A 27,571-nucleotide genomic window follows, 5' to 3' on the forward strand; every position below is an offset into this window, starting at 1 on the left:
TGAGCCACTGAAACCTCCTGTGAACCAGGTTTACACATGTTGTATTTGTGCATTAGAAAAAGAGTTGAAGAATATGTGCTGCATTTGGATGGAAATGATCACACACACGCACATGCACTCGTACGAGGAAAGAATACTGAGAACAAAGCTTTGCAATAGCTTCACCAATCAGTCTCTTTCAGCAGGAAAGAGACTGATTGGTGATTAAAAGAGTATCAGTGGTAGATCAGCCTATTAATTATAAGAAATAAGAAAACGATATTTTGAACACAATGAAACGGTCTTATCAATAATCAATAAGACAATTACAATAAATACAGTTTAATCAAAAAACATAATTGCTAAAAAAGATTTTAAGGATATGTAACAGTATAACTGTATTAGTCATACTAGCAATGTTTTTGCGTTTAATGTTATTATTCAGGGTGTGATCCACTAGGTGGCGGCCTTGCATCTGGTGCGTCGTAAACATCTACAGAAGAAGTTCGCGACGTGATGTCGTAAACAACGTCAAGATGTCTGATCCACCAGCTTATGGTTTAGCCTAAACGCTACAGCTTAGTTTTGCTTTTGATTTAACTTAGCTTATGTTTAGTTTGGCGACGTGGAGATTGTATTAGATGGAGACCAGCAACTTACCATGAAACTCCGGATGCAGAATGACAGGTGAGTCGAAGCGTTTCCCCCGCCAGGCTCTCCGGATAGAAAACATCTGTTAGCTGCTAATGCTAACGGCGGCGGCTCGAGGAGACAGTTGTCTGCTTGTCTCTGCTTTGGGGTTTATTCCCCGACAATGACGGGTGTAACAGTCTTAACGTTCAGCTGGGATTAATATACTATCGCTCATATTTCACACAATTTATTCCTGATGAATGATACACTGACGTTGTTAACCTTCTAGTCGTCACTCTCACTTGAAACGCTAAACGCTGTTGCCATTCATTCTAAAGAGTAGTTTGACCGACAACTTTCATTATAAACTACTTGTGAACCCGGATGATCGATCCTGGACACCTTGTGACTGAGACTTTATAGCTTTGTCTTCTTTGTCAAAGGAGTGATACCAGAGGAGCACTGAAACTGAGGGACTCTCCTGCTGTTATGCAGCCTGATGCAAGTGAGCGGGGCGCCCATACAGGAAATGGTTTATCCCCAACTCTGCAACAAACACTTCCCAGAACACCGACCCCTTCTGCTGCTGCTGCTGCTGCCACCAACGACCCGGAGAGCCACGAGGTGCGGGTAACCATGACCAGCAAGCCTGGGGAGTCCAGTGGGTGCGCATCCTCCAGGAGGTCCAGAGTCACCTCCCACAGCCACTCCCACTCTCAGCCACACGGACACCATCGGGTGCCACACCACGCGCATCCTGAGGCTGAGCTCGACCCGCCTGACTCTGATCTGGACTCTGGAGAACCCAGTAGCTCCATGTCTGAGCTTCGCTGCCTCTTCCGCTGGCTTCAAAAGAGTCTTCCTTTCCTTGTCATCGTGTGTGCTAAACTAGTCATCCAACACGCGCTCGGTGGGTAGGAGTGAAGCAAACTGCATTCCTGTCACTGTGAACGAAAGGCATCATTGTTTACTCTCTTCTTTCCTGTTTACTAGGTCTGGCAGTTGGAGTTGGCCTCTTCACAACTTTTCTATATGTGAATAAAAACATTCAAACTCAGGTCTTTCTTCAGGTAAGCTGGGAGAAGGAGGACACATTCCTTAGGCCATGTACAGCTAGATTCCTAAACCATTCACCTGTTTCTCCTCAGGACCGTCACTCAAAGCTGCAGTGTGTATGGCTCCTGCTGTTCCTGGTCTCCTCCAGCCTCCTGCTTTACTACACCTTCCTCGACGAGGCCCTTCACCATTGGTATGAGTTGATGCATCTCTTCACATCAGTTACCCCGGGACAACAAGGCTATCTGGCTGTTTCCAGTGACCAATTAGATGTTCTTGGGATATCCTCTCAATTAGTATGTTGAATGTGTAGCCAGAACACATATTCTGGGTGACTTTACTCTCTCATCAAGCAGGACTGTTCACCTGTGCCATAGTTTAGTAACCAGCTGTACGTGACTGTGCTAACGCGTGCCATTTAACCTGAATGTCACCCTCCTTCCAGCCTCATCTTCCTCAGCCCAACCATTGAGCCGCTGGGTTTCTGGGAGGTTCTCTGGGCTGTCGGCATCACCAACTTCATAATAAAGTTCATCTCTATGGGGATCAAGTGCCTTATCCTGCTGCTGCCATCCTCGCTGGTGACATACAGGACCCAGGTGAGAGTGGGAGGGTTAATAACGTTAATGTTATGTATAGGTTGGCCGGGAAAGTCAAGTAGCTCTTATTTTGTATGTTTGAATGTCGCCAGGGGCGGTGGGTGATGCTGAGTGAGGAGCTGGGTCAAGTCCACCAGGCCACGGCGCCTTTCCCACTTTGGTTCCGCTACCTGGTCACATACCAGGAGACTGACGGCACCCCTGGACTCACACTGGGGGTCCTGCTGGCTTTGCTCTATCTCATACTGAAGGTGCCATCAATCAACCAAGCAATAGATCTTGGTGTTTTTTACAAAAAAGTTAAACCTTTTGTTTATTGGTCTCTTTCAGTTGTTGGGATTGTATGGACAAGGGGCGTTGTTTATGAAAACCATGAGGATACTGGTTAAGGGCGAGGTCAGTGGTAAACCACTTGTTTGATAGCTAGTCCAATTCAGAAAGTAGCTGTTTTAAAGATGTTCTTTGTTTCTCAGCATACAGGCTCAGCCGCCACCAGGGGTCAGTGCAACGAGGCAGGGGACATCTGTCCCATCTGTCAGGGGGAGTACAGGGAGCCTCGGGCCCTGCTCTGTCAGGTAAAACCAAACAAGTGTGCGCTGCACGCTTTTCTAATCCTAGAATTTTCGATGAGACGTTAAACAGCAAGTTCACTCTCCTGTGTGCATCAATGTATTTAGTTGCTCCAGAGGTCTGTAACCCCTTAATTATGTTATCAAACTTTATCACAGCAGTTGCTCAAATCATGCATGGCGCGGTATCACTTATATATATATATATATATATATATATATATATATATATATATTTTTCTCACATCTTTCTGTGTAATAATACCGAGTACAAAAATGTATCTCAAGTCCGAGCCTTTTTTTCCCCTTAATCCGATGAATTGAAGGGCAGTACTTTTTATACATCTAGTCATGTATGGTAGGACCAGGACATGCTGACATGTTTTTTTTCCTCCGTGCAGCACATATTCTGTGACGAATGCATCGCTCTGTGGTTCAACCGGGAGAAGAGCTGCCCTCTCTGCCGCACTGTGATCACAGAGAAGGTTTACAAATGGAGGGACGGAGCCACATCTCCACATTTGCAGATTTATTGATTGTTTATTGAGGGCTTTTGGGTGCAGGGCATGGGTATGAGCTGGTAATTAATGTAATTGCATGTGGCCGTCAAAGTAACTGCTACACCCAGTTTCATTGATCATCTGAGGGCGGTGCCCCCTGCAGGAAGGACACACATTGCAGATGTGTTTGATTGAACTACCAGCACATCCCTACATCCTATTTTTGGATTGTTTTTTTTCATTTACATGACTTTATTCACCTTTTTAATCTTGATTTAACTTTTCCTGAATGAGGAACACATTGTTCTACTTCCAGTTCTCTCTACTTGTAAATACGGGAACATCAGATTGAATTCACACTGGGAGATTATATATATATATATATAAAGTAAAATGTATTTTAAAAAGATTTTTCAATCACATTTGACAAAACATACAACACACAAACTCTCCTATCCAATGTTTCTTTGTATTCAACTGTTCAAGAGTGCTTCTGAATTCTGCTTTAGCTGCATAGTTGACCTGTAAAGGCTTCTTGGAAGCCCACTAAAGTAATAATTGTTATTAAATGGTCCAGTAGTGACCAGAGCGTTGCCATGGCAGACTGATGAATAATTTAATGTAATGGACAAACAGTTTGTTATGCTTTTGATTACTATTTCTTTGCATTGTCTGATAAAAAGGATGCAACAGAGCGTGTGAGACTAATTCGCACAAATTATTTTTCTAGAGGCGTCAGCCTTGTTTTTGTAAAAACCAAAGACTGGGAAAACTTCTATTTTTGTTATGTACAAAACCTCTTTACTGTTTCTTTTATCCATTCAAATGCATAAACTATCTGAATAAAGATCTATCTTTTGAATGTTTGTGACTCTTTAAGTAGCAAACACTCATTTATTTGCTGAGTAGCTAAAGCTTTGAGTAACGGTTTGAATCACATCAATCCACAACCCAAGATAATCGGATAAAAGAGTGGAAATGAATGGGTTTAGCCACTTTGTACCATCGTTACATTGCCGCTGATCATTTATTTGAACTTCATCATATACGTGATGCATATTAACATTTCCATTTTGAGGGTCATATCTAGAGGTAACAAGCAACAGGGATAATGTTATTAAACACCCACTGTAGTCACAAAGTGTTTCATACCTGAAGGAAGCTTCTCAAACAACTCACTCAGTGTGGCAGATACTCAAAAGTACCTGCACACGCACACGAACACGTGATCCTGCTTGGATCACATGTGAAGCAAACAAATGGACATTGTTGGGTTTTGCATAAGTTTGACTGCAAAACTAAATTGTTCAAGTTTTCAGCAAGGTTTAAGATAATTGAATGTCTTTTTGAAAGTCTCCCTTCATTTTGATACTAAGACTGAATAAATACTGTAGGTCAATAAAGTAACTCAATTTTGGAATTCATCCGAGAATGCTGTAAGACATGTTCTGTGAAAATAAAATTGTACTGTACATGCTTATTACCATTATGGCATAACAAGTCTTGTCAGAAGACAAATGATTACCCATTCTGCTGCCTGACCTAAATAACTACATCATAAATACATTGTTTGCATAGTGTGAACAATACAGTGGAAACACATTGGCACATCAAATAAATATTGTAACAAATGAACCAAACGTTAGGTGAGGTAAAAAACTAGTGATTGATCATAAACATATTTGTACCGGAATGGTGGAAGAAAGCGACTTGGCTCAGACAGACACAGGTCCATTTAGAAACCTTTGTCTGAGCTACTCATCAAATAACCTCAAACAGCATCAGCGTGGAAAACCTAATGTGTGTGACCTTTGAACCTTGTAGGTCTTGTATCCAAGCAGCAACACACTTGTTGTCCAGGGATGTTTTGCTCACCAGCAAAAGAGAAAGCATTTGGTCATTGAAACAGTATTTTTCAATTCCTTAAACACCAAATGTTTGGATAACAGGAAACACCAGTGAGCCTTTCAAACTGAAACTTAACTTTCAGTTGTCATTGAGGGAATCTGCATGTGACAGCGCGGTCAGTATTAGGGATTGCAGATTTCAATGGCTTGACTCCAGAGGCTTAGATAGTAGCTGCACATCACACAAACTGGTCATACATCTCATCCCAATCAGGGCTCAGCCTCTAACACATGGGCCCAGTTACTGCAAATGCATGGAAGGGGTACACAAAGCACAAAGACACGGCCTGAATCAATGCATTTCAGTGAAATGAATGTGCAGATTTCGGGTCGACTTGTTGACATGACATGGTCGGGGAGATTGCATGAGAAGGGGAGTTCAAACTATTGCTACAGGGGTGATTAGAGCAACGCAGAGCAGGAGATTCACACAAAAACAATGCATACAGTCGGCTTACATTCAACAGAAAGAGAAAGAACAACGCCTCCGACAGAACGCACTCAGTCAGACAGAGTGAAGCAGCCAGCCATTGGTACTGATTGTGGTGGAAGCTGAAAGCTCACCTCTGTCTTTTTTTTTGTATTCGTGCTCCTCCTGCTACTGGCCACACACTCCAGTGACGAAAGGCAACATGTTCTCCTCAAACATGAAAGGAATACTGTGGTCATTGTGGAATTGTTTTCTAATAAATGTATCTACTCACAGCCAACCCTGTGAGTTCTCACAAAAGCCCCGTTACCAAATGAGGCAATGAGTCATTAACACCAGAATTAACATTCAGCAGACTTGAGGATCAAAGAGCACCATATTAGTCAGTAGAGTAGACCACGCTGTCGTTACCAAGCCTACAACTAGGAAGCCAACTCTCGTTGAAGAGCCACCTTGCTCACCCAACTTCCCCCGACTCTCCCATCTTCTGTACGGCTGATTATCTGCGTCGGGGTGGCAAGGCGCTGCTGGAAGAGCTGGTGATCGGCACTGACAGCGTCAGTCTATTGGAAAACATGTTCTACGAGTCTCTCTGAAAGCAAAAAAAGGAAGACGAGGAACTAGAAGAGTCCTAATGTTCGCCGAAGAGCCAAGCGTCATAGGTTCATCCGTAGGTGTTCTGGCCGCTTGGAGTTCATGGGGTAGGTCTGCTTTTTGGAGTGTGCCGCATTGATGCCTTTCGGGTGCCTGATGGGAAGCGGCGCAGAGGCCTCAGAGCCACTGCCACTCGTATCCATTGTCTCCACTGCAGACACCTCCATGGGCTGCTCTGCAGTGCGCCCCGCCGCCGGGGGTCCCCGGAGCCAGCAGTCCCCAGCGACAAACTTCAACGGACTGTGGAAGAGGGAGATGTCAGACACTGGTGTTTGCGAAGTACAGGCCCATTGTTTTCTAATGTTTCTGTGGCAAAAACAAACCTAGATAAAATATGGAGGGTAAAGGCAGATTTATTTATCTACACCCCCTCCCCCCCCCCCCCGAAGGAACCATTTGTCTAATATTGAGCAGATGTTCAGCCTGACAGCTTTGAAGTTTTCTTTATCCGCCTGACAAGCAAGTGTTCTCTTATTTAATCTCAAATTCCTCTAAATGGAATTCAACTCAAGACTAACACAAGCAGCCCTGACCTGTTCCATTTGGTGCTCACATTTACCCTTCCAATGGTGGCTTTGTTTGTCCCCTGATTTACAAGGTCGGGCCAACGGGTAAAATATGCTGAAATTACTGAAAATAACAGATGGCCTTCAATGTAACCTGGGGCCAAAGAAACGTGCCGTTACCTCACAGGTGTTCTTGGGCTTCCTGGGAACTTCCGAGGTGAGCGCACCTTTGGCTCAAGAGAGAACTTCTCTTTGACGTTTTCCAGCACAGACGGGGCTACATATGTGAAACCCTGGGGGAGGGGGGCCAAAACAGAGAGAGAGCTCAGTCCATCCCTTCAAAGACCATCTTTCCAAAAACAAACCACCGCTGGTGATGAACAATGAAATGCTGAGTAAACCCTATCATGTGATGTGGTGGAACAATGAGAGAAGCTTCCAGGAAAGCCAACAGGACTTTACCAGATGGGATGAATTAACTGATTCTCGTAAGACTTTCCGAGAAAATAAAAAAACAACGGGTCCAGAGCTGGCTTTACTTTACAGACAAGAATAACAATTATATCATGGTTTATTCCCTAAAAAAATGTGTTGTCATGTTACGAATAGTTATGGTCACTCCAAAATGTGAGACGGTAAAACACCCACCAGGAAGGCTTGATTGGCACTCTCACTGAGCGTGGAGTCGTCAGGGCTGTCCACTGGAGTCTGGCTGGTGAACTTGGAGTCAAACTGGCTGACGTCATCAGCCGATTGCTGCAAAAAGAACAGCAAGTCAGGTAATCGTCTAGCAAAGAAATGATGTTGGTCACAAAAATGAAAACAAAAAGCTTACCAGATATGGCTTGAATGGAGGCTCTACTTTGCGAGCGAGGAGGTCATCCCAATTGATGTGACGGAAGAATGGGTGGGCCTAGGGAACACAATGACAGACGTGGGTTTAATACTTCATACTCGCAAACTCATAGGGGGTGAAAAGGGTGACAACGTGGAAGGAGGGGCGTGCGCCGTTAAAATGACGTTATTATCTCATTTGCATAGTTGCAATGGACGCTGTAGAATCAGGGGCCGATTTGCACATGTGCGATTCATCTCTGCTGAGTGCAGCTGGGACTGTGAGGCTCCTGTGAGACTGACTCGCTGAGAACAGCTAAACAATAATAAGGTCAGGCACCAGAAAAGTCTACAATAACACCAGAAAGGGTCGCCAGATTTTTCCTGCTAGTCACTTTTGACAAAAAAAAAAAAAAAGCCGACGAGAGGGACTGGAAAGTTGCAAGATTTAGTGCTAACGTTGCCACGTTGGCAACACTGATTTGGAGTGAAAGGATGTAAAGTGGGAGGAGAAATGAAGACTCTGTAGAGATCCATGCTGATTGGCCAATGCTCGTCACTTCACATCAAAGATGTTTTATTGAAAACAACATCCCTTTTTCTCCTAGTATTGCTGCAATCTCAACGATGGCCGGCCAGTAGACCCCCCCCCCCCCCCTTTCGGAGCTTCATCTGGGGTATTTACCTGGACCTCGGCAGCATCTCCTGGTCCGCCACCAAGTCGCAACGAGGCATTTCGTTTCAGCAGCTGAAAGAGGAGGTTTGGGCATTAGCTTTGTTTCCAGCAGTAACCACACGTGCATCAGAGCATGAGTCAGAAGGAAGGCTCACCTTTTTCAGGAGGTCCCTGGCTTCTTGGGTTAGGTAAGGCGGAAGGCTGAGTTTGCATTTCAAGATTTTATCAATTGTCTTCTTTCGGTTTTCACCGGTGAACGGGGGCTAAGAAAGAGTCGTCAGATAAAAACTGTTAGCAAAAGCTTGAATAACAATTTCTTTCGTTAGCAAAGCATCTATGGGGTTGATTAGTGTGCACTTACTGCTCCTGTCAGCATGTCATACATAAGAGCTCCCAAACTCCACCAGTCAACAGCTCGGTTGTGTCCACTCCTCATCAGGATCTCTGGAGCCCTGAGGAAGAAGAAGGGAAGGACCACAATGACACAACAGATACACTAGGAGGTAGAAAATAAGACAATGATGAATCAGTCTGCATGGTGATTGTGTGTGACATACATGTATTCAATAGTGCCACAGAAGGTGTGGGTCACCGTTCCGTCGTGGATGGACTCTTTGCAGAGACCAAAGTCGGTCAGCTTTACATGTCCTAGAAGGGGATGGGACCAACGTGAGAACTGGAGCTACTCAGCAGTAAGAATAGTTTGTCTTTCTTCCCAGCAACCCTTCAGGTTTGCATACCATTGTTGTTGAGCATGATGTTCTCGGGCTTTAGGTCTCTATAGATGATGCCTTTCTGGTGCAGGTGACCAAGTGCCATAGAGATCTCAGCCAAGTAGAAACTGTCAAGAGATGCAGGTCACACATTCAGCAAACTGTCGCGGACATCAAAGTGATTATGTGGGGTTATAAATGTTCTCAGAGATCTGCACTAGGTCTTATTTGCATCGTCATCTAGGTTATTGTAGGATTATAACACACCTAACACTATTTTCATCTAGAGGCTGTGTATATTTCTAATATAGAACAGCAACCCAACCAGAAACAGTGTCTGGTTTAACAGAACAGACTGCTTTCCACTTAAAATCCCCTCAACTAGTGTTCCAACATTTTTCTGCCATAACAAATCATACTGACACCAGAGCCGTATCTGGCTTGGAAGTCATGAGTCAGCAATAAAAGACCTTGCAGAGGCAACTGGCAACACTGGGTGTTTGTTAAGATGCCCCTACTGTTGCCATCAGGAAATGGGTTTATATTGTAAACAATATGGAAACAAACACAGGCAGTAGAGAGGGGGATAAAAAGATTCAACAGGATTTAGATTTGACGTGTTTAAACAAAACATCACAAAACAGGGAAGTACAAAAACAACATTTTTTTAAATTGATTTTGTTTCTCAGAATAAGCTCCCTCCCAACTTTGTTAGTCAGCTGACGGCTAATGTTATGCCAGATGGTTCAGACTCTACCAGGGAAAGACTCACCATGCTGTGTCCTCCATGAAGATGCCCTCTCTTTCCAGTTGCATAAACAGCTCCCCACCTGCAGTCACCACACATAGACTCAGTCATATGTATCCACATTGGAGATCGACATTTTTACTTTGTTAAAAAATAAAACGCCGCCCCAATATCCGCTGCACACTAAATAGTCCATGTGTGAGTGCTTTGCTGCATGTTTGATTGGGCCACAGGATGCTCACCACTCAGGTACTCCAGGATGAGGTACAACTTTCCCCCGGTCTGGAAGGCATAGATGAGGTCCACAATGAAAGGATGCTTCACCTCCTCTAGAATGTTCCTTTCAGCTTTAGTGTGAGCCGTGTCCTTCGCATTACGCACAATCATGGCCTGGCAAGGGACAGAGCGGCACACAGCGAGTCAGGGTGTGAAACTGTGAATAATTACTTTAGCCCCATTAGCAGGTGTCAACGTTTCATCAGCTGCAGAGCAACAGTCAAGTCACATTTAGCCAATAAACACAGTTATTATCCCTAAGGTTCGAGGAATATGAGCTGACTATTTAAACGAAGCTGAACAGTACGCAGAGCCTTCCTCAGTACGTCACCAGAGAAGCCCCACGTGTAAAACGCTGATAAGTCGAACTGAGTATTTCATGTGCTCATTCCCCATAGCTGTGGGCCCCTTGTCTTTGCTTATTTATGAACTGCTTTATAATGCAGATGCTCCCACACTACACTACTTTGTATTTGGGGAGTTCATAGGAGTCATGGTGGACAAACAAACCCAATTCAGTTGCTCTTAAAATGAATTACATGATTTCTATTGAAGAAAATGAAATCCCTTCAGCAAAACCTGAGACGGGCCATTCACTCACTTTCTTCAAAACTTTCATTGCGAATATCTTCCCAGAGGTGGAACCAGAAACCTTCCGAACTTGAAACACCTATTGAAAATTGTAAATCAAATCAAACATAATCCACAGATATTTATACAGGCAAAGTTAAAACATTCATAAATAATACAGCATTTCACATGTTTTTAGAACTTCCCGTTTTGTCAAAAATTCCTGATAATTAAATAAATGTAGGTGATGTGACAAGGAGTGTTATAAGCATAAGCATTAGTTTTTTTAAGTTTTAGCCAAAAATGACCCCTCAAATGACTCAAAATGAGAGTGTAGTATGGTGTTCGCCATAGTTCTGATAGTGCCGACTGTGGAGGAAGACAAATTCATAAGTGTGTCCAAGCAGATGGCTCACCTTCCCATAGCCACCTTTCCCCAAAACCTTCAGCAGCTCAAAGCATTCAGGTCTGATCGGCTCTGTTCCCTGGTTGACGCTGTTTTCTGAAATTTCAAACTTCTCACAGTCATCCATGTTACTGGAAAAAAAAGAAGAAAAAAGAAAATCACATTTGAAACATTCCCGTATCATTATGTTTGCAATTTCAAAGACAACTGTATTATCAAGAATAACAAGCATTGGACATAGTTCTCATCAGTGCAGAGACCCCCAATAGGATAACTAGCCTTAAGAGACCCTATCCTAGATTATATTAATCATTAACGGGTCTATTTAGATGGGTGACAAATTAAAAGAAACTCACACAGTTGCTTTGTACAGGATTGTGCAGACCCCAATTAAACAATTCATTATTAAAGAATCTCTTTTAGTAGGATGCTGTTCTTCAGACAGACGATGTTCAGAGGGCTTCAGATAGTTTGAATAAACCCTTCGGTTAGTTGTAACCCAACTCTAATTTCAAGACGGCTGGTTTATGTTTTAGCACCATTTGCTAAAAAAAAAGTACCATAGAAGGTTTCAAAGCCCTAAAAGTTCTTCACAACTCCTTCAGGATAACATCCAGCCACCCAAATAAACTGTATTTTATGTCCACTTCAGGGAGCCAGTGAAATATAGTTCTGTTGTACTTACAAGTCAAAGCCACTGCACTGGTCCATGTATTCACTAGGCTGGCCCTGAAAGCATGAGGCACAGGACAGAAAAACGTGCAGGTTTATCGTAGACGTTGTATACATTTCATTTCAGGGTTTGTGACCACAGTTTATTCGCCTTTAGTTACGACTGAATAAAGCATCGCTGGGGTGCTTAAATATAAACAAACCTCCTGCTAACGTTATGCAGCAAAAAGCCCATTTCTAGTATAGCTAATAACCCAATGACCGGAGTCAGACGCGTTTTGTGACGTGAAACACTCAGGTTAACCAACTTAACCAACTTAACTAACGTAGTAACTATTGACTCCACGTAAAGTGAGCGGGATGAAAGCTGTCGAACAGCGAGGTCGTTCTTACACAAACAGATTCCAGCATGTTGTTTGTCCCGATTTCATTAATGAGTTAACGTTAATACATGAAGTGTCAACTAATTAACATTTATTATACGACGTGCCGGTACAGCTCGTACCGGCGCTTTCCATCGTCATGGTGACCAGGGTGTTACGTTGGCTACACCCGGTGAAATAAAACGCCACATTAAGGAAAACTCTTTTCTCCTTTATGTTCAGCGTGCTTCATCCCAGCCCTCGTTGTCCATCTTTCCCCTCGTCAGCACATCGCCGGGTTAACATCATGTGGAGGTTACCCGAACATATGCCGTGAAACACCAACTTCTCCAACAACAGTAACTAGTAGTTGCGTGTATCGGGGTGGTGATGAAACCGACCTGAGTTCGGCCATAGTTTTACATTCAGAAAACTCAAAAGGATTTCTGCAGCACGCTGTTCAATGCGGCACTGCTAGTTTCCGCGGGAAAGGGTGAACGCGAGCGTGTCCGATAACGGATACGTGCCAGGTCAACGGTGCTAGCAGCGCAGGCCTCAGCCCTGCTAGCTGCTAGCTAACCGGCTAACAGCGGCGGCATTAGCCCCAACGTTAACGTGAACTCACCCCGTCCTCGAGGTCGTCGTCAGAGACATTCTCATCCGGTTGATCCAAATCAATGTCGAAAACACCCGCCATGGCCACGAAACTTCACTCGGTGCTTAGTCAGGCAACAATGGTCCGCTCCCCGACCTCATGGGACAGCCATCCCCGAAAGAACCGGCTACGGCAGACGGCATGGGCTAGCACCCAGCTAACCACAACAAGACAGGCACCGGGCATCAGGGGAAGCCTCTAGTGTCGGTCACCGGCACTACTCGGCTCCGGCAGCCTCGGAGACGAGTCAGTGGACAAGGGATAACAACATTAACGGAGGCCTTAACCTCACGCACAAATAAGATACATTCTTCCAGACAACAATTTGCTATAAAGCTATTAAGTTACTCAAGTACAAAACGTAGGCAATTATTCAAAAGACTTGTTCTCAACGTAAGGTTCCCTGAAATTCGATTACATTACAATGAAACTCCAGCCGTAAATAAATATGTTTTGAAATATTATTTTTTCTTATTAGTTCATAAGAACTGTAAGGAATCAATCAGGAAAATAAGCATTAATCCAAAATAAAAGATAATCATTAGTTGTAATCCCAAACAAAAAAGAGCACGGTCTCAAGCAACAATACAATTCAAATCCTGCTTTTACTTAATGCATGTGTAATACATAACAATAACCTATAACGAGTAACAGGGCAATTTATCTGTTCATCGAGATATGTTTTCCAAAGTTACATTTCCAGTGCAACATGTTGACTCATATTACTGTATTATTTTAACATTGTGGTATTAGGAACTGAATACTTCCTCCACTGGCATTACAATAGTTTTCTTCAGCAAGTGTGAATAAATCATTAATAAATCAAATCATCATCATTCAGTAGATTTCTTTATGTCAGAAAGCAACCTTTTAATGTGCCTCCTCCACTAAAGATCACTTTCCTTTACATGTTTCTTTCACCTACAATATAGAGAGTCATATTTACTTTTAATCATAACCTGATGAGATCATCCGTGGTTATAACGTCGTGTTCTAATGTTGTACTGTTTTTGGGAACTTTACATCAGAAAAGTGGAACATCCCCTTGTTTGATCTGGATCTTTGTTCTCAGAAACAAAAAGGTCAGTTCCGTCTGATTCTTAACGTGCAAAGATGAAGCATTTCAAACGCATCATTACTGAAACATAGAAGAATTTAATTGTTTGTCTTTGTTGCTGTCTGGGTCTTTTTTTATGCCAAGCATGTATGACCATACATTTTGTACAGAGCAAAAGAATAAAAAAACAACTGTAAACCACGAAGCGAAATTTATCGGGATAAAGATACATAGTGAAACAACCAATTCTCTCCAGTCCAGTGTTGCTATAAGAAAAATAATTGTTTTTTGTCTGACAGAGCATGGACACATGAGTAATGTTCCTTTGGAAAAATTGCCTGAAACTCTGAATATGGAACTTTTTTCTTAAAACTGTTCATTTAAACATTTCAGTGTTGATCACTGAAGTCCAAAGCAAGAACCAAGCAGTAAACTATTGTAATTATAGTATTGGTTTGTTAGAATGTTAGATCCCATGTGTCCAATACGATGACAAGGCAAAATGTCTGCTTTGAAAAATACACATTTTATTGCTTAACTGTACAATTGTCTCAGGCTGAGGTGGGGTTCTTCCTCGTCTTTATCCTCGTAATTCACTGCCCGTTTTTTTTACAAATCCTATTTCTTACCTGTAGGTGGCAGTGGGGAAATGGGAATGAAACTATTATTCATTCACCCTAATATCTGCCTGTAAAACACTGTATTGCTGCACTTTAATCCCACCTAAGATCCTAACAACATCATGAAACGTTGTGTTTAAGGAGAGTTCAGAGAAACTTCCTCTTTGCTACATGCATGAGAAATCAGCCTCTTAGTCAAACCCTCTTCAGTAAACCGTCCAAGTGAAGAAGAAATAAGTATAGACACATTTTACATGTAAAGGGGACTAGTGCCCCTCTTTAGATCAGTTGTTTTCCAAATCTAATGGTATGATTACTCATGATGGTAATGGGGCAAAAATGGAAGCCTGTTGGATAATCCTGAGGTGGATATTAAAAAAATAATTGTTACGTGTCCTTTTTGCATTTGTCTAGGGGAGGCGTGGGGGACGATCAAGAGACAGTCAGGTGGAGAAAGTTACACAAACGGCAATTTAACACACTTCATTATCCTTCTCAGACACTTTTTAATATAAGGTGGAACAGGTACAGGTGGAACCCAATCACCGGGATTGCACCTGGAGAGAGAGCGAGGAGAGATAGAGAGAGAAAACCAAAGACAGGACGTGGGACGGTCTCTTGCCCCACCCTGACGCATAACAGTAATCATCAGCTAACCCTTTCTGCTGCTTTTCTAAAATAAAGCTGATGGGAAATCCGTCAGAAGGACAGAACAGCAGCAGCAATGCTTATAAATGAGATTTTTCTTAGAAGAGTCATTGTTAAACAGCATTAGATCTATAGTTCTAGATCTAAAATTGACAATGATTACAGTTGAAATTCCCACCAAATCCTCAGTCTTGGAGCTAGAGGGTCAATCTATACCACAGATTCTTTTGTTGTGGGGGTCCCGTTCCCAAGAGGCTCAGGACGGGCCCCCTGCAGGTCCGGCGTTACTTTGAACGCTCCATCCGATATTTCGTTTTACGTTGATTGCCCGGTGATTGAAACCAGCTGCACCGGGAACGGAAATATGTTTTGTGTGTGTGTGTTCTTTGTTTTGTTCAGCTTTGTTGATATTGAAAAAGGGGACAGACTAGACACTCTTAGAAAGTCCCATAGCTGTTTAGGTTTCGTGTCATGACTTGAGGTTGCTTTTGTGATCACTCAAAATCACTTTGCATATCAACCAACTCCGTTGTGTTCTCATGTTTCCCCTTGGAAATACATTCATTCAAAGCTGTGGGTGAAAGCTGTCAGCATGTCCATGTGATTCTTTTTCTTTCTTCAATGCATATGTCTGGTATACTTGGTAGATTTCCATTAAAAAAATAAAATAAAAGCCTGTTAATGTGTGGGATGATTATGTTTTCAACTGTCTCTTCTTAAATAAAATCCCTTTTTTGGTATTTAAAAGATGTTGGTTCTGTGGAGGTAAATGACAGATGTGGTGGTCATCCCAGATGTGTCAAACTGTTGGCATCAATCAAACATAAAAAGTGGGAGTGTGACTTCTTTAAGGGGACCGGGAGAGGTAAACACAGTAGAAGTTATTTGGTGGAATATAACTGCAGAAAGGCCAGTCCAGATGAACTGGGAGCACAGTGTGTTTGCTGTGCAGTCTGCCGTAGATGTGTTGGGTTTTGTTTGCTCTCTGTGGTTGTTAGGGGCACGTTGATGGGCACGCTGCATACAACCGCTCTGCGTGTGTTAAACAGGCCTCATGCAGAGTGGACAAGAGTAAAATGAGCTGCACTGCCATAAAGGCTGATTGCTTAAGTTGTTCATATTAATGTCATTCGTTGCTGATCATTTTTACTAGATTTTACTCACTTTTTTTCATTTAGTCAGCTGCAGAGTAAAGTCCATAATGTTAGATTTCAAGCATTTTCACTCAATGACGTTCTTACATCGGAGGGTTGCTTCTGACTTTGTGTGTGTGTGTGTGTGTGTGTGTGTGTGTGTTGGACCAGTGCTACAGGAGTCACGCCCCCTGTGCTTCTTATGACACACCTTAATGATGCATGTTCCTATCCTGTAGTGACGTCTGGGCCACTGCAGGAGCATCACGATCCATTGTGCAAGTCTCCCCACTCCTCCATCTTTTACAAAAAGCAAGCGTTCCCACTCAACTCTTCCTGAACCAAATACAAAAGCTCATAGACAACCTGGAATGATCGTAGCTGTAGAATTAGTCAACACGGCATAGCTCCTTGAGAAAGGTGGAAGAGCTCCAGATGTGGGTGTTTGGTCAGTGTGTAGGCAGAAATAATACTCGGTAACATAGTGATGGTTTTACTAATGTGTTTAAATAATTCCTTGACAGAGGCCAGCCAGGTGCCTGGTGATAAATTGAGTTAAGCACTCAACGTTTTTGAGTGAACCCCAGCAATCTAATTCAAATGAGAGCAATAATATTTCTCCTCTCAGATGGAGTGAATTGTGAAGAGCCTGCAGTCGATGATAAGCTTGTTTGATCTTGGAATGCCAAAAGCCACAATAAAGCAAACAAAGGCTTTGGGAGCCGGGGCTTTACAGTAATCATGTGTGTGTGTGTGTGTGCACATATATAAACGTGTGTGTAGGAAGAGCTATCCACACACATAAAGCTAGCGTAACATTTCCACATCCCTGTTTTATTTTGTAGGATTCTGCATTATTTTTGCAATCATACACAAACTTGCGCCTCGAAAGTAATCTTTCTATGCGCCGACTTGCTCCACTCTGGTCCGATGCGACCCCCTGACTGCTAAATAGAGAAGCTTAATGTGATTTAGACTGTTTTTTTTCATTAAAGGAATTAAAAACAACTTGTTCAGCATTATTTGATGAGACACGAGTGTGGAAGGAACAAAGTGGATAACGCATAAATGCAGAGTGGGCTTGTGGGTGGTGGATGAAGTCAGTGATATTTAGGCTTCTCCCGGTGGTTAGGCAGCAGACAGAGGGGGAAGGGGGAGGGGGTGGGGGGGTGGGGGGTAAATGGGATTCAACCAGAGTACACGTAGAGCATACAGAGAGACCAGAGAGAGAAAGAAAGGGAGAACAAAAACACAGTCATTATTTGAACATCCGTCCCCCAGCCTGTTTGGACAGGCAGGATTTGCATGTTGAGTTTTCAGCCAGAGCCCCGGGGTGGAGTGGGGTGGGGTGAGTGGAAAACGTTGTCTTCGTGGTGCTCAGGGTGTGGCTGCTCTGGGAGGTGACTTCTTCAGACAGGTGTTTTGTAGCACAGATCACACCACTGATCTCAGGATACAAAACCTTAGTACATGACGTCAAATAGACCTGAATCATATCATCAATTCATGCAGGTATGATGAAATAATTTGTATTTTAAAAAGGATCATTATTTTTTGTAAATCAAAGTTAATGTTTCATATAATAATCTTATTTTAAAATGGAACAATACTTTTGTAACAATCTTTCACATGCAAATATAATATGCAGTTTATGGTAACAGTGTTGCATTTGAATGTGATTTGAATTTGAAGAGCATAAGGTAAGCTATATTCACAGTTTACATGGAATCTGAAATGGAGATGATGTCAGCATGGAGAGAGCCAATGAGTAATGTGATAACCATTTGGATGTGAAACATTAGCCGGTGAAATCGGAGTTGTGATGGTATCCTTCTTGACCATCTTTCTTGGCTGACATGTGAGATTCTTTAGATGTCTGAGGGTCAACACCGGCTCATTGTGGTCAAGACGTATCACAAATGAAATAACACCAATCTGCTGCTCAATCGACTTTATTGATAGTGAAAGCACATGATAAACCACTACATACATATCTTAACAACCATGCTACACATTTATAAGACAAGAAATAGAAGCACTTGCTCATCAAAATACAAAATACAAATTCTAGACAAACACACACCCACACACACGGACAGGCAAGCAAAAAGGGGGCTCCCTTACTGAACCGGACATCCTGAAACGGCCAAGAAAAATACTCTCTTAGCCAGTGAGCCATTCCCGTGTTATCCAATGATTTTGCTTGTATGATCAGTTTTACCCTTTTGCTCTGCTTTTAGAAAAAAACAACAAGGAATCTAAAAAAGAAACTGAAGCTTAAGTATCTGCTGGTTAAGCAATCATTTTCAGCTTTGTATAATTACTCACTTGTGGACTTAGAGACACATCCCCGACAAGAGAGTTGTTTCAATATAATGCAGCCTCCTACAAGAACAAGCGCATATTGAGCAACAGAAGAAAGTTCTCACTAAGAGAGAAGAGGGAAGCGTGAAAGGGAAGGGGAGAGCTGGGTGAGAGCTGTGAGTACCATACGTAGGACTGTGTGTCACAATATGTTGTGTTGCAATAAGGTGTGTACTTTCTGAATTCTCTGGAAATTCAAGAGGACAGAGTCAACTCTCTCTCTCACACACACACACACACACACACACACACACACACACATAGAGAAGTACTCTGTTGGCATCACTACATCTGCATTTGCAAACATGCGAGAACACAGTTCCCCACATAAAAACCACATAAAAACCCTCATGGATGTCAGCATGGGGGAAATAAACAATAGGGCCATATCTCTGATGTTTCACAAGCGGTTGGGATAAAAGGAAGTGACATCGCAGCACACACCTCGAAAATGGGAACTGATGCTAACGGGGACATTGACAACAACAGAAAGAGGACAAAACAGGATGCTGGTCAGATGAAAGCCCGAAATGTCAGACAGCCTACAGACTGTTGTCGCCTTGCAATCTTAACAGCCAACACCAGTCTGATAAGCTATCTAACAGGCCGAGAGAGTGACAGACATGCCTGAGACAGACGCATGTACGGCAGCGACAACAATGAGAACAGAAAAAAAAAAAAGATTCCTGTTCCGACTTACCATGACAGTAGGAAGAAGAGACGTGAACGTTCTGTAGAGAGCTGGTGCAGAGCACAGGGTTCAGCCGGCTCAACAGTGCCTCTCTGTTTTGAATCTACGCGAGTGATTCGTCTCCTGGCTCCGGCACTGAGGCAGTGCAACGAGTTCATTCGAAGGTTCAGCTGAGGTAACGGCACAGACGCTTTTCACTGGGCTCTAGAGGGTCCTTTTTTTCTCTCTCTCTTTCTCTCTCTCTCTCTCTCTCTCTCTCCCCTGCTTGCTCGAGCACCCACTGTGCTCAGTCCAGCGTAGCACAGCAGCGGTACAGAGAGGAAGAAGAAAATAGCACGTTTCTCTAGTGACTATGAATAAAAGAAGGTACCGCATATAGAGACCCAGCTGTCGTTATCCGACGAAGAAAAAAAATAAACGTTGATCATATAAAAAGGTGCAGAGTTGCTAATGTGTGTCAAACAGGAGCTTTCCACTCATGTGAGGCAAAAGAGGATAAAAAAAAAGCTGAAATGGACAAGTAAAGACAAAGACAAACATTCACCACGACACAGCCTGTCTCTAAGTTGAATGAGCAGCTACCGTCTGCTATACTAAGACTTCCAGGCACTCCTAGTCTATTAGTGGAGCCGGTCTGCTTAAATCCATAAAAGATAAAAGGGAGAGCAACAAATGTGGCAGTCCCACAAAGCTAGCCTCCTATCTGCCTCTCGCTCCCCGTCTCAAACACAGGCGCACGCGTACACATTAATTATATGGCTGCATCTGGTAAAGTAGCCCCGGGCTGACTCATGTGCTCTCTTCCTGGAAGCAGAACAATAAGGGCAGACAAAGGGAGCCGCAGAGTGATTCATGGCCGATTCATCATTTCTCATCCAAAAGTACCTTGATGACCAAACACAAAAGAAGTGGACGTCTAAAGCACCACTAACAGTTTGAAATATTATTAACATCTCAAATGACTTACAACCCTACCACATGGGGAAATGAGACGGCTCCGAAGTGGACACTCATGTACCGGTTTTATCTTACCCCAGGAAATGCCGCTAAACAACTACACAGCACAGTCATAAATACACAATACAGTGTTAATAATAAACTAGCTAATAAAGATATTACATAATTAAGTAATTGAATAAATAACTAATTTCACAATCAACAATTCTAGCGTATTTAAATAAAGTGTATTGGTGAGGTCCAGTGGAAAGAACGCCTCACCGAGGAGCGTTATGGCTCAGGAGCTGATGAAAGCACCAACATGAACAGACAACAGAACAGCTCGCACGCACGCACACACACGCATCCCAACCAACACCTACCTTGTCATATGTACCAAATGCAAAGCCTTCAAAAGCAAGTCAAAGAAAGGAAGTCCAAGCTCAACATAAGAGGAGAACGAGTTGGAGGCGGATATTTTGCTCCAGATAATGATGGCTCAGCGGCAGGGAGCGAGAGCCGCGATGACTAAGGGGCTGCTGGGAGCTGCTGAAGTTGGCGGCGGGCTGAGATTGCTACCTGGCCTTCACTCCGTTTTGCCCCCCGAGCACTTGGCCTGCTGCCTGCGCTTGCCGTAGCTCTGGGCCATGGAGTTGACAATGGAGCAGACAAAGAAGCATACCATGATGACCACAACCTTCTCAAAGAGCCACGGCAGCCAGCTCTCCTCCTGCCCAGGAAACGCAGTAAGAACAGAGAGAGAGAGGGGGAGAGAAGAGCTGGGTCAGTAAGTTGGAGCCCCTCCCCCCCCTTCACCCTACACCCTGCCCTCCCCTCTGCTCCTGTAGGCTAGGTGGGGATCCAGCTCCATGTGCAGGACAGATAGAGATCAGGGGTAATAAAACACGCGGCAGCCCCCACCATCCTCCCTCCTAACGCCCCCACTGACCCCAGTCTGCTTCCACCAAGTTAAATTGGCTTGCTTCTCTTCTGTAACTGCAGGAGGCTCAAGTTACAGGAAAAGAGGAACATTGTTCTAGAAATGCCTTAATCTGTCCTTGTGAGACTCAAAGTTTACCCTTTTTGTCTTGAGCATGAAAGGAGAAAAATCGTTTTCAATCGTTTTTTTGGACATGAGAGAAAAAGAGGGGATGAGAAATATATAGGGAGGCAGGAAACAGCTTTGAAAGAGAAATAGTCTACAGCTACAACTGGCTCTTTTTGTTCTAGACAGGGGGTTTTGATGGATTGTCACTGGCGAAGGAGAGGCCCCCGCCCTGGTCTACAGTCAGTGCTGGGTTCAGGCGGGGCATTGAGTGCAAGTGTGGGTGTGTGACACATTGGGGAGTGACCACTCTCACACACATACTCCCGATTGGTAAGATGGAGTATGAGTCAGCACACCCCACGCTACAGTAGTACAGTTCAATACAGCGAGCGGAGCCAGACCCCAGATTGGCCCCTCTCCTCCCCCACCCCATCTCTCTCCTTCCTCCCACCCCTGCAGCCCGCCCAGTGCAGCGCAAACCTACTCTGTCATTCTATTCCTAAACAAGCCTCTGTAATCTTCTGTATCACTACAGGTCAGAGTAAAGTCTGAAACATCAACATTTCTCTTATAAACATGAAATTAGGTTGAATTTAGATAAATCTGAAAGCGCATGGTTAAAGTAAAGAGGTTGAAAACTACTGGGAAAAAAGAAGAGAATAGAATAGATCAGAGATCTAAAGGAAGGATAGATAAAGAGAATACAGCAAGGAAAAAAGTGGAGGGAGAATGAGGGAAAAGAGGCAAAAGCAAGGGAGCTGCCTTCTTGTCTTGGCGCGCGCACGTGAATGAATACAGGCTGTGAGCGGGGGCTGAGGCCCCTCTACTTACAGTTGGGATCCCTGCTCCAGCGTGATGGTGCAGCTTGGCCTTCTGGGCGTCCAAATACTCCCTGAAGGGCTTCTGCAGTGCCGCACCCAGCAGTGGAACAGATCTGCCTCAACCAACAGAGGATGGGGTGGAGGGGGAGGAAGAAGAGAGAAAGAGAGAGGAGGGGAAGAGGCATGGGGGGGGGGGGTGGCACAAATCACGTCACATCATTGTTACTCACCAGCCCAAGGGCAGCAACAAAGAGAGGCATGCTGTCCTATGTCCTGTACAGTGTTGCTCTCCCCTGCTTCCTCTCCACAAAGAGAGGAAGACGGGGAGAGCAGCAGCGAGTGCGATCCGTCCACCACTCATCCCCACAGGCACATAAACACACACATGCAGCAAGAAAAAAGCACAAAATCTTCACCACTGTTGTATAAAGACTGTGCTGCTGACATACATAATAAAAATAAAACATTTCAAAAGACTGCATGAATGAAGTTGGCTGGTCCTCGTACAGCAGCAGCAGCAGCGGCGGCAGCAGTATACACCCTCACTCTGCCTCACACACATAGTCCGCTTCCTCTCCCTCACACACACGCACACGTCTCTGAACTCGTTGAACCCCCCTGCGGTGCCTCCTCTGCCGCTGCAGCGAGGAGAAGTGAATGACTTCTCAGAACTCTCACATTTATCACAGGCGGTTCCTGTAAGAACTGGTTTAGACAATTAATGAGGAAGTGAGTCTTACTGAGCTGTGTCATCACTGGCTGAGATTTGGGGGATGGCCCACAGAGGGAGGCGCTCGAGTAAGACGGCCCATATTAGGAAACCCTTTTACAAGATTTAGCCACCAACTACTAGCATACTACTGAACACCCCCTCCCCTCCACCCCCCTCCCCTCCCCTGTCACACACACAAAGATGCAGAGAATGGCCGAGAACATCGAATCAGTGGCCCATCCCTTGGCCCGAGTTAGTGATTAATCACTAAACAAATACATACTGAAGGCCTTCACTTATTCTCTATTGTGGGTAAACATAAGTAAGTTACATCCGGTGTGCCATAGTTTAAAAACGTTCCTTACATACCACTGAGAAGCCTTGAGTTCATGTCGGGGAGGCATCATCAAAGATGTTCAAGCAGGTTTGCGGGGGCAGTCATGTCACATACGGTTGAGTTTATGGCTGATAACTTTCTCTGAGGGAGGCAAGTCATTTCCGTCCCTTAACCAGTTCCACCCCACACACACATACACACACACACCTATGTTATGGTTAGAAAAAAAACCCTGATTGTGTTAAATGATTGCGTTTACAACAAGGAAGCCTTTTAGCAATGATTAACTTCAAACAAGGTAATAGATATCCTACAAGTGAATGGGCAAAGCACACAGGAAGTCTCACAGATGGATCACGCTTTAGATTACACAATAGAAAATGGTTAGGAAACATGGTATCAAAAGTCAAGCCCGTTTTTTTTTGGTTTTGGAGGGAAACGAAGCCGCTCCTACTCCCTTCCCCCACTTAACAAAAAGCACTATCATCCACTACACAAAACGGAAACGTAACAAACCAATTAAAAAAGATAAAACCTTTAAGAAAAGCCTATTGTGTGTTTGCGCAAAAAAAGACAAAGATCCGAAAAGTCAGAACACCAGATCAGCAGATAAATGTAAACAGGTCGGGACAAAGGGTGAGCAAAAATGTTTTTAGAAATGGCGGTTCAATCCTCCCCTACATGAGCAATACTGACTCATGAGCCTGTGCAAATCCACCAACAAAGAAGCTCAAAGCTGGCAGTCTAAAACACGTTTGAATGCCTCAGTCGGGACAGCCTTTCGCTCCTCTCATTAAAATTCTGGTGACTACCAGCTTTTTGGGATTATATTTTCACTTTCTGCTTTGGGTGTTGTGACCATTGTTGGATTTAAGAATTCCCACTGTAAGTGTGTTCATGAATTACCACCAATGCTGAACATCTTTCTGTGAGAAGAAGTTCGGAACTTTCTTCATTTTGAGAAAAAGTTAACTTTTATGTAACTTTCAATTGAATATATTTTATTATTTAAGGTGAAGCTGTTCATTGTAGTAAAAGTTTATTTAAATGTTACTCAAAAGTTCAAACATTTAAAATATATTTTTGGAGTGCTCTCTAGATTGAGTCAAAGTAAAGGAGAGAAAACCTAGAAGCTGAAATTTCGAATAGCCCGAAGGTGTAATTTGTCAAACAATAAACTGGACTCGGATACTGAGTAAATATTAGAAAAGGGTTTGTGAAAAAATCCTGCACATAAAAACTACATATAAACTAACAACTCCACACTTGTTTCTATTTCCATTGGTCAGGCTCTACAACACTCCAGAAACAGGGAATTTAATTAGTTTGATAATGAATTTTCTCAGAAAATCTGATCTTTTAGATAATTTCTGTAGAAACTCAAAAGACTGAACTATGAAAAAGGAAATTATATCTACATTCATGATGAGCATAATTTGGTTTTAAGAAATAAAATAATAATGTTGTACTATATATATATAATTGTTACATTAATATATATAAATATATATACTCACTATATATTAAAGTAGGTGTGCAGAACATGAATATCATATTATATAATTTAGTTATAAATTAAATGGATAACAAATGGTTTTATCTAATCAAGTGGAACAGATGTGACATAGTTGTGATCCTAAGATCATATTCAAAATTTTGCATAATTTATAAAGGTAGTGGTGATGTATATTCAATGCAGTACATTAATCAAATTAATTAATTAACACAAATAACTCTTCTATGTATTTTGTATTAGAATAGACATTTCTGGGTCTGTATCCAAATAATTAATTGCTTAGCATTCCGGTTGATCAGAACAGTTTTATAAAAAGCAATTCTTCTTCTAAATAGAAAACCTATTCAATATATTTTTTAAAGATAACACAATAATGCCCTGTCTTAAAATGTATTTGGTTTTACCACATAACAGCATGCATGTGTAAGTCCCATCAAACTTTACGACAGCGGTTCTCTAATTGACTGAATTACTTCCAGAAGTTTTAACAAAATTATCAGCTGTACATTCCTTGGTTACAAAAGCGGTTTGCCGTAAATATATGTGGCTTAATATCATCAACATAGACAGATTATACTGTATATAGAATAGGAAAGATAAGCAATAATTAAAAAAACCTGGAAACATATTGAGTTCAAGATTTGAGGATGAAATTATTTTAGGAATGTAGGAAAAACAGCAGTCAAAAATAAAAAAAGATCTAAGTAACTAAAATGAAAAGTTATAACAACGGTATCTAAAGCCATGAACAGATATCACTGTATGCGACATGTGACGAGCAGCTCAACAACTCAAACTGTTAAATGACTCATGATGCAGCTATAGACTGTAGTTCAAATAAAACACCCATACAAACTCTCTTTTTGTCCTGTCTGTGCTATTAAAGAATGCAAGAGAGGGAGAATGCTAGTTAATCAACAAATGAATTTAAAGTGACCTGACAAAGTGAGTTCTTGCTTTCTGACTCGCAGCACCCGACATACTGTCAAACTGATCAACTTTCACAAAAGTTACTTTCTCATGTGTGTAACATAAACATATGAATACGACAAAAAACTGTCACACTAGTGTTTGATAAAATGAAACAATGCTGCCCATAAGTGCACTTTACAGTAAATACTACTATAACTGTAAGGAGAACAAGGATACCGGCTGCTATCACCAATGTCTCATGTTGTCACATGATGGATGGAAACATTCATATCTCCTTCACCTGGAAAAAAACGTCATAGAGGCCCTGCCTGCTCGTTAACCAAGAAATGATGCTATCTTGCTCAATAACCAGGAAAGAAATGCCAGTGAGATAAGCTTTAACTAAACAAGGAGATATGGTACGGTAGGAAAGCCTCAAGTCTCTCACCTTCTTGCTTCTGTTTCATTAGTGTGAAGGGGTTATTTTGAGGCCATGTCAGCCTCTCATTTTTTTAATAAACTATCACTTCCACCTGCTGTTCACAGAGTGTGAATGTGAGTGTTTAGGCGTCATATGTTCACTTTGAGAAAACTAGATTCCGCAGGCATGAGTAAGAAAGGCGACCTTTGAACTGTCTGCCCCTTTTGAATGCTGCCACCTACAATGGCACCTTAAAAAAACACACCCACAGAGTCACAGTTCCTTATTCTTGATGTTACTGTAATCCCAATGGTGCGCACACACACACACACACACACACACACACACACAGGGGATGATTGAGAACAAGGGCTCACATGACATCCAAACCCTGGCCAGGTCTAACTTGTTACGACACCATCACAACAACTGGCTTAGGCAATCGCTAGTGTTACCCAACGTTCCACAGGGCCGCAGCTCACACCTAACACAACAGCACAGACGCCGGAAGACGCACACGCACACAGGGTGAGGCAGCGCTCTGACCCGCGGTACGGCGACACTGACCTCTTTACCCACTCGTTGCTTTTTTACAGCTCATTACTTGATAAATAAATACTGCTCCAATTTGGTTTTGTTAAGTGGTAGAATGATTTAATTATGGAATTATGAGGGGAGGAGTGTATTTTACTTTATTGTGAGGAGAGTTTTAATTTACGTGCAAATGCTGTAAGGTAATATCTGTGTGCGTGTGTGTGAGTGAGTGTGCCTTCTCCAGTTCAACCAGACTTTTTCCCAGTGACTTCACCACTTAAGCATGGAGCCTACTCCTGGACGGAGATCCCCTGCCCAGTGTGTTTATCACATCCCTTCTCCACAGCCATCTGTGTCAGCCAGCGCACACACACACACCACGCACACACGCACGCACAAGCTCGGACACATGCTGTCCTCTCCGGTGCCTGCAGTGCTGCCAGGAAATCAGGGGGCACCCATTATAGAAGTCTATTATTCCTCTCACTTCCCAGTCAGCCACATAAAACAGCCTTCCAACCCCCACAACCCCACGCCATGCCCACACAGGCCCTCCTGGTCTGGGTGTGGAGGTGTCTGGGGTTACTGGGTCACTGTGTAACCAGGCCTGGACCTTTCCAATGGTGAGACAGGGCTGTTCAATGTGAGTGACTCAGATGTGAGTGGAGACACATCCAGACATGTCCTTCTGCTACTTGTAGAGTGGCAGCGACAGGCAGCCAGGAAATAGAGGAGGAGTTAGAAGAACCGAAGAAGAGGAGGTGGTGCAGGGCATCGCTGATTCTCCCGTTTCTCCATCCATCCTGTGATGTCATGCTGGAAGCAATGGCCACTGTGTGTGATCTGTGGTGACATTGTTTCCTATGGGACAACCACAACCACTGTATTTCTACTTAAACTTAAACTTTATTAGTCTCAAATGGGAACATTTGAAACAGACAAGAGGAATGGACACATTACCTCATGGTATATAAATGTGAAGGTCTGAAACACACCAAAGATGGGTGGAACGTGGTACTAGATGAGAACCTGAGAAGGCTTGAAGGTCGACGGTCATGTAGACTCAATGCATGTAT

At 43.1% G+C, this 27,571-nt stretch overlaps 2 protein-coding genes and 1 pseudogene across 3 annotated transcripts; 1 reads left to right on the forward strand and 2 right to left on the reverse strand.

Annotated features, from left to right (window-relative positions):
• The first annotated feature begins 467 nt into the window (after positions 1-467).
• On the forward strand, positions 468-4,198 carry rnft1 (ring finger protein, transmembrane 1). 2 transcript variants are annotated; one of them, XM_062558079.1, is made up of 9 exons: positions 468-666; positions 1,036-1,522; positions 1,606-1,682; positions 1,761-1,861; positions 2,114-2,267; positions 2,360-2,518; positions 2,598-2,663; positions 2,741-2,842; positions 3,238-4,198. In XM_062558079.1, the coding sequence occupies exons 2-9, from the start codon at positions 1,102-1,104 to the stop codon at positions 3,370-3,372; spliced, it is 1,215 nt and encodes a 404-aa protein (XP_062414063.1). In that variant the 5' UTR covers positions 468-666; positions 1,036-1,101; the 3' UTR covers positions 3,373-4,198. The 2 variants fall into 2 exon arrangements, with proteins under 2 accessions (XP_062414063.1, XP_037323619.1); XM_037467722.2 differs by having other exon boundaries at positions 469-666; positions 1,056-1,522.
• A 146-nt stretch (positions 4,199-4,344) lies between these two features.
• On the reverse strand, positions 4,345-12,977 carry rps6kb1a (ribosomal protein S6 kinase b, polypeptide 1a). Its single transcript, XM_037467720.2, has 15 exons — positions 12,716-12,977; positions 11,742-11,785; positions 11,067-11,187; positions 10,682-10,750; positions 10,047-10,194; positions 9,829-9,886; positions 9,084-9,184; positions 8,901-8,991; positions 8,705-8,795; positions 8,499-8,606; positions 8,353-8,415; positions 7,669-7,746; positions 7,482-7,589; positions 7,014-7,126; positions 4,345-6,567 (listed from the first exon to the last, which is right to left on the reverse strand). Exons 1-15 carry the CDS (start codon positions 12,785-12,787, stop codon positions 6,330-6,332), a joined length of 1,503 nt encoding a protein of 500 aa, XP_037323617.1. The 5' UTR covers positions 12,788-12,977; the 3' UTR covers positions 4,345-6,329.
• A 5,468-nt stretch (positions 12,978-18,445) lies between these two features.
• Positions 18,446-27,571, reverse strand: part of LOC119215591 (vacuole membrane protein 1-like) — a 46,373-nt pseudogene continuing 37,247 nt past the window's right edge.

Source organism: Pungitius pungitius, chromosome 16 (genome assembly GCF_949316345.1).
Source record: "Pungitius pungitius chromosome 16, fPunPun2.1, whole genome shotgun sequence".
Lineage (NCBI taxonomy): Eukaryota > Metazoa > Chordata > Actinopteri > Perciformes > Gasterosteidae > Pungitius > Pungitius pungitius.